This window comes from Epinephelus moara, chromosome 22 (genome assembly GCF_006386435.1).
Source record: "Epinephelus moara isolate mb chromosome 22, YSFRI_EMoa_1.0, whole genome shotgun sequence".
NCBI lineage: Eukaryota > Metazoa > Chordata > Actinopteri > Perciformes > Serranidae > Epinephelus > Epinephelus moara.
In genome coordinates this window covers 31796818-31804561 of record NC_065527.1, presented here as the reverse complement: position 1 = coordinate 31804561, position 7744 = coordinate 31796818, and the positions used below count along the sequence as shown (strand labels likewise).

General features: G+C 37.2%; 1 protein-coding gene across 1 annotated transcript; it reads right to left on the bottom strand.

Annotated features, from left to right (window-relative positions):
• Nucleotides 1–32: 32 nt before the first annotated feature.
• Nucleotides 33–7067, bottom strand: lgals17 (galectin 17). The gene is made up of 7 exons (XM_050034756.1): nucleotides 6929–7067; nucleotides 5933–5976; nucleotides 4766–5131; nucleotides 2827–2917; nucleotides 1327–1505; nucleotides 785–841; nucleotides 33–690 (listed from the first exon to the last, which is right to left on the bottom strand). Exons 1-7 carry the CDS (start codon nucleotides 6952–6954, stop codon nucleotides 608–610), a joined length of 846 nt encoding a protein of 281 aa, XP_049890713.1. The 5' UTR covers nucleotides 6955–7067; the 3' UTR covers nucleotides 33–607.
• Between the last annotated feature and the right edge of the window lie 677 nt (nucleotides 7068–7744).

Genomic DNA, 7744 nt, shown 5'->3' with positions numbered 1-7744 from the left:
CAACGTTGTCTTTTTTTCTATAGTCATATTCACCAAACATAATTTTTTTCACATTTTTTAAAACAATACTTCAGTATGTGAAATTATAAGACCGTGTAATTACATTTTGTTGTATTTCTGAATGTCGGAAAGAGCCAGGCTAGCTGTTTCCCTCTGCTTTCAGCCTTTGTGCTAAACTAGGCTACCCACAACCATGACTCCACCTTTATAATCAATGGACAAAATGTGAGTGGTGTTCATGGTTTCATCTAAATCGAAAAAGTGAAAATGCACATTTTCCAAAAAAAGTAGCACTATTCCTTTTAACCACATTTTAATTGAAAACAGTAAAATTGCCTCCAGAGATTTCTGAGACATCAGCCTGACAAACAAAAATACAAACTTCTCCACTTAAATCACATCTCAAACACTCAGATTTGTCATTCTGAACTGAGCCTTATCAACAAAATCCACACAGGGCTCACTTGGCTCAATAAAAATATCATTCAGGCTTAAGTTATGAAACACAGTGATAATGAAGAAAACATTTACCTCATGTGCTGGCTATAGTGTGTCTGGTAGCTGTTAAATTGTACTTATGTGTAGTTATTTAGCAGAGGACATCTTCTCAGAGGAAATGAAGAATTTGGAAACTCATGACAAGAACAGACAAGATGAGAAGAACTGAACTGCTGCTTTTGACAGCATCACCTGAGAGACATCAGAAGGTGGAGACAGAGGGTTATTACAGATTAAGATTTTTTTTTTTTAACTCTTTGCCAAAATAGGAAAGTTATTTTCTCACCTGTTGGTACTGGATTTTCCAGATGGATCTGGTGGTATTTGAGAGCCGTGGAGTTTTCTGTGAAACAGTGAACACTTACATGTGAGAATGATGCAAATCAGAATTCAACATTTAAAACTACTTGAGGACAAATTAGTTTGACTTGTCACAGCAGGAAAAGCACAAGTGTAAATAATGAAATTAATGATGGCTGACTTTAATTTAGCGCCTTGATTTCAGAGTTTAAGTGTCGTGCATGCTTGCACTGTCACTCTCACTGGAACTCTTGAATAGAGCAGAGCCATTGTTAGAGTTATTAGTAACAGCTGTGCTTTCCTGCTATGACAAGTAAAATGTCAGCTGTGAAGAAGGCCTGTAAGTGTCCATGTTAAGCAGCCAGATAACACCTTGAATATGCAGATTAAATTCTGGACCAAAGACTCTCAATTCAAGAAGACATGAAAAAGAGAAAAGCAGAAAATCCTGACATTTGAGAAGCTGGAAGCAGAGAATATTTGGCATTTTTAGGCTGAGATGGACTAATAGATTAATGGGAGTCTCACCCTCCACTGAGAGCTGCACGGTGCTGACAGCGAGGCCATGTTCATCCAGAACTTTGTAAGTTCCTTCGTCTGAGCTCTTTAACTTCATTATCGTCAGCTGCTCGTTCAGAGGATGTTTCTGTAGACGCTCGCTGTTCGCATCCCCCCTCATCCAAAGGTCGGACCACACCGAGCTGTTCCTGTGTGTGCAGCAAAGATCAGTGACTGTTAGAACGAGCTTTAAAAACATAAAAAACAAGTTGGACAAAAAAAAAAATCATTTTGATGATTTGGCTGTCCTAAGAGCCTCATCTGTAGTGGAACAAAACATTCAACATATTATCTGCTCAGCAGGAACAATATCTGTACTTTTCACAAAGGATGACTAATTGTGCGCACAAGCAACTAAAGGGACCACAGCATAATAAAAGCCTGACATGACTCATTAAATGTTTGATTGACTGCAGCCTGATGCTGGAATATGACACCCTGGTTCCTGTGTCTGCTGTAGAGCTTTAAACAGAAAAAAGTACAGCAAACAGCACATGACAAGCTCAACAGAGGATGTAAGCATAACTAGGGAGAAGGTTTAATTCCACCTTTAGATCCACCTACTCTGGAAAGTACCCCTACGTAAAGTTTTTTCCAAAACCCACATCATGAAATCTCCATTTTGTTAGTGGACTTCTTCTGATGACTCATATCTTCACAGCAGCCTGTAATCTGTTTGTTTGATGCAAACTGTAATTTTGTAGGAGTTATGTATAAAATAAAATAAGCAGCGTACGTAACTTGGGGGTGGCAGCAGAGACGAGACAAGAAAATAAAAGCTAGGAGTAGGTGAAAAGCAACCCAATCAGCAGAAAAAATATGTGTCTGCAAACTATGGATAAGTTACATTTGTACATCATTATGTAGCAGATACATTGAAACTTGACGTTTCATTATCTTTCAGCAACACTTTGGGTTATGTGTGGTTAGGTTTAGGCGCAAACAACACTTGGTTTTGTTTAGGAATGGATCATATTTTGGCTTAAATTACCAGGGTAGGTAGCACTATTCTGCCTGGAATTGCAACAATGTCTCAGTGAAAAACAACTGCTTTTTGTGTCACTTGCCCCATTGGAAAAACAGCCACAGCTCACTAACAATTGCCCACATTTGGGCTTAATGTTAAATGCTTTTTTGCTAAAAAAAAAAAAAAAAAAAAAAGGCACTGAAAAAACAAGGACGGCTCACTAAAAAAATCCCATGATTGGGGACCAAAAGGCCACTGGAAAAACAACTAAAACTAAAAACTGAAGCTAAAAATCTGCTGGAAAAACAACAGGTTACTAAAAAACACCCACAAAACAACGACAGGTCACTAAAAACACCTACATTTGGAGGATAAAAATCTGCTGGAAAAATGATTTATTCGTGGTTCACAGAAATGTACAATGCCAAAGTTTTCTTCTGGCGACTAGGCTGTGTGAAATGTAAGAGGAACAGATGAGGTTGGAGGACGTAAATGTAAACTACCTGCCCAGGAAGACCACTCTTAGAGAGTGACGGGTGTAGAGATCCAAAACTAAGTCCTCTCCTGGACCTTTGGACTGAAGGACCTTGTGATCTATGAGGGAAAACAAAAGCAACATTCAAGATCAAAAGCGTAAAGACGTCAGTGTTGTTTAAGACACATACATTTGAGACTACATGAGATGTAAGTGAGAAAAAAATATAGGACAAAAACAGACCGAAGCAAAAAGAAATAAAACATTTAACGAAGCAGAATGAAAAGAAAAGATTAAAAAAAATTAGACTAAGTAAGTGACAAGACAAGATTTGGGACAAGTGAACAGTACCTAAGAATATATTTTTATATTTAAGATTAAACAGATTGTAAAGGGGAATGAAAGGAAAAACAGAGACAGCAGACATGAGGGTAGATGAGGAGAAAACAGAAAAGACAGAAAACATGAAAAAAGGAGAGCCACAAAGAAAGAATGAGATGAATAAAATTACATTACAGAAACAGATGGAAGAAAACAAAGACAAAACAGATGATTAAATAAGAGGTGAAAGGTAGGAAAGAGGGAAGATGTAGGATCCAAACAGAAACAAAGAGATGAGAGGGTGAGGTGAGATCTGAAAATGAGAATCAGGTGAGAGGATGAGAAACAGAAGAAATGAGAACTGGAGAAATGAAATGTTTAAATAAGGAATGGCAGACAAATTAGTTGAGATATGAGATTACAATATTTCATTACAATAGAGGTGGAAACTAAAATGAGAAAAGAAGGACATGAGACAAGATGGCAAAATGAGAAACATAAGTTAATAACTGAGATGGAAACAAAAAAAACAGAAGACAAGATAAGTTACAAGAAGAGATGACATGAGAAAGGTTAAAGACAAGATAAAAAAATGGAATTGCAGAACATTACAATGTCACACTGAAGTTGACCTTTGGCTTTTTGCATGTAAAATGCCATCGCTACATCATTTTATCCTATCAGACATTTGACACAACTACACATAATAACTGTTAAATAATAATTTGTTGAGTTATGGCCAAAAACATGTTTTATGAGGTCACAGTGACCTTGACCTTTGACCTTCGACCACCAAATTCTAATCAGCTCATTGTTGAGTCCAAGTTGACATTTGTGAAAAATCTGAGGAAACTTCCTCAAGGCCTTCTTGACATATTGCACTGACAAGAATTAGACGGACGCAAGGTCACACAGACCTTGACCTTTGACTATAAAATTCTAATCAGTTCATTGTTCTGTCCAGGGGGATGTCTTGCCAAATTTGATGAAATTCCCTCAAGGTATTCTTGAGATATTGTGTTCATAAAAACGCAATGGGCGGGGTCACAGTGACCTTGGACCCCCAAATTCTAATCAGTTTCTCATTGAGTCCAAGTAGACATTAGTGCCAGATTTCAAGAAATTCCCTTTATGAGTTCTTGAGATATCATGTTCATGAAAATGAGACTGATGCAAGGTCACAGTGGCCTTTACCCTTGACCCCCAAATTCTAATCAAGTCATTGTTGACTCAAAGTGGATGTTTGTGCTAAATTTGAAAAAAAATCTCTCAAGGCATTCCCCAGATATCATGTTCACAAGAATGAGACAGAGGAGGTCACATTGACCTTGACCTTTGACTGATGACTGCCAACAACTAGTCAGTTAATCGTTGAGTCCTAGTGGATGTTTGTGCTAAATCTGAGCAAATTCCCACAAGACGTTCTTGAGATATTGCTTTCACAAGAATTGGACAAATGGAGGTATGGATTGACAGGCAACCCCAAAAACATATGCGGTAATAGGGGTGGTGGGAGGCATTATAAAAAACGAAGAGGAATAACCTGAGAAAAGGAGATAGGATGATAGAACAAAAAAAACAAAGGCAGGATAGAGATGAGAGTAGAGGCCATGAGATAAAGAACAGGAAATAGCAAGATGACTAACCGAACACAGTGAACTTGACGCTCTGAATGAACACCCTTGTTTTTATGGACCTCACTCCCTCGACCACCATGAAGCTCTCGTATCTCCCCGTGTCTCCAATCTGAACGTCATTGATGATCAGAGAGCAATCCCCGGACCCCAGCTTCTCCTTGGGAACCTCCACCCGACCCTCAAACTCCTCGGCCTGCCACTTCTGCTCCCCCCGCAGCTCGAACACGGTGTCGGCCGGGGTCGCCCACTGGATGTGGCAGGAGGGCAAGGCCACATCACCGAGGCGCTTCTTCCAGCTGCAGGGAAGGACCGCCTGGTTCCCCACCTTAGACGTGATGGACAGGGATTGGGTGGAGGAGGACAGGGAAGAGGAGTCTGGAAGATGAGAAGGAGGATAGAGAAAAATGTCCTTGCTTTGGTATGACAAAATGATCCCAGAGGTGAAGATCCAGATACATTCAATTTTACTGTACTATATTTACTATTGTTTACAATATATACTATATTTACTTTTTATTCACACCAACATCTGTCCAGTGTAAGACTCCAACATCTTTCTGACATCATAGTAACATCCTGTGGCAGCTAAATAAAAGCTACACATGTAAAAAGAATGGCTTTCAGTACAGCCCTACAAAAGAAGGCTTGTAACCTTTTTGTGTGTAGTCGGGGGTCTATGAGTTGTCAGCACTTCCACCACAGACACACTCTCCATATCAGATGGTTTCATTTAAATTATGATTTAAGGCCCAGGAGGTCAAATTATTATTATTATTTTGTTCTTTCCTCTTCCTGTTCCATTAATCATGTCATGACCTGTCAGATTTATCTGGTGACCCTTTGCAGGAGCCTGAGCTGAACTCAAGTTCAGCAACCTCATTAGAAACTGCTGAGGAGAGAACTTTTATTCTTTAAAGTCTATTTTTAATACTATAGCCTACTAATATTAAGATTTAATACATTTTGCCTTCAATGCCAACTCTGCCTGCGATAACACCTCTGTCTCCTTACAGTCTTCCATGACCTCCACATGTAGCTGTGTTCAGACTAAACAAGGACTTTGAGACCGGACTGCACAAGTTTAAACCAGTTTTAAATCTTAAAGCTGAGTTAATGACAGAGCGACAGCCCTGTAAGCCCTGTGGTGGAATTAACTGTGTTTGTGTTCATACTCACCAACTAAACTGCCGACCAGAACACACTGTAGAAATATGAAAAACCTGAAAAAAATCACAAGACTCATGAGAAAAACAACCGAACACTCCTGCTGCTTCTTTTCATAGTCATACCCTCCCTCAACCACAAATGAGCATATTTCACAATATCTGGCTAGCAACCATTTAAAGTTGAATGACTCTCCCCTACGCCAAATCAAAAAACATAACGCCCTCTGCTGTGCTTAAAAAAATATTTTAAGTGCCTCCCCATTTTTAATAAATAATGAACAGTCCCTAAAGATAAAAGTTTAAGCGATCATACATTTCATTGGTAACCATTTTTTTTCCTTCTGCAGGTGTGAAGACATTTTATTTATTTTTAATTTTTAAAAGAAATAATCATATTTTCATCTTATTGAAACAACAACATGACATATATATATATATATATATATATAGTTATATACACATATATATATACATATATATATGTCATAATAACTTTGGATATGTCTTTTTTAAAACACAAAAGTATGTTTATTAACTCAGGTGACACCATGACATGTTTGAACAGAACTGACTTCATACTGAATAAAGAAACAAGTCTGTGTTTAGTTTTATCATTTGTTGTTGCTGTTATTATTATGTTGTAATATGAAGCTGAACTGGCATCACCGCCCTTGAAGAGTATCAGTGTGAACCTTGTCTCATTTCACTAAGTTTCGTTTCTAGAGACTTGTTGGCTTCCTGAAAAACGAAACAGCTGCGTGGTTTTATCGCCTGCGGTCTGCAGGTCCTAAATCTGAATCCTGACGCTGATGCTTTAATTCTGCAGATATATTGTAATTCTGCAGCCTGTCAACTTAATTTCTGCCATATTTCATTTTAAAAAGGGTTAGGATTACTCTGCAAAGATATATGGGAAATAATAATAATTAAAAAAAAAAACAGGTAAATACTCAAACTCACTGTAATGGAAGCTTTTAGTTTCAAAATAAAGTGTCAGGTTTCTTACCATAGTCGCCTTCGGACGTTTTTCATGATGTTCGCTGATGGGTAACTTAGTTCAGTCCTCTCCTCTTTCCTCCGAAGGATGGTTTTTAAGGTGTGCTAACACTCAGCTGACATCAAACTTTATCAGCTCAGCCCTGTAAGTTTCGATTTCCGGTATGCGATGTAGCCTACAAAATAAAAGGACCTGTTTTATTTTTATTTATTTTATTTTTTTTATCTGGGTTCTAAGCAAGCTGACGGATGAAATGAAAGAGTTAGAGCTTAGCTATCAGGCTTCAGGGTAGAACAATGGGGACTTTATTTATTTTCATTATTTTACTGAAACTTGTTTTACTAATATTATTTTTTATCATTACTTCACTTTTGTAATTTATTGGGGGGGTTATCATATTTTCATTACCTTTTTTTGTAAAGCACTTTGTTTCGTTTTTGAAAAGTGCTATTTTGTTTTATGGCAGAGCCAAATCAATACTGCTATTATTAATATCAATAATATTATTATAACCATTATGGTTATGATTAATAATAATAATAATAACAATTGTGTTTTTCAACATTATTCTATTAAATATTTAAGTTTTTGCAAATATTAATTAAGCAATTGGGGACAATTACCCATGAATAACCATGGCATATAAAAAAAAAGTTGAAATAAAGTAAAATCAAATCAAATTAAATTAAATTGAATTAAAATAAATTCACAGGATATTAACTTGTTTATAATCCTGTGAAAAATATGTGTTGAGTCAACAAGATCTTTTGTTCCCACGACATTAAAAAAAAATCCACTGCGGTTGTTGTGCTTTTATTTTGAAAA

Coding starts and splice junctions, on each gene's coding strand:
- lgals17 (XM_050034756.1), bottom strand. CDS start 6,954: ATGAAAAACGTCCGAAGGCGACTATG. Junction 5,977..6,928: donor AACGTCCGAAGGCGACTATG/GTAAGAAACCTG, acceptor GATTTTTTTCAG/GTTTTTCATATTTCTACAGT. Junction 1,506..2,826: donor AGAGTGGTCTTCCTGGGCAG/GTAGTTTACATT, acceptor CTGCACACACAG/GAACAGCTCGGTGTGGTCCG.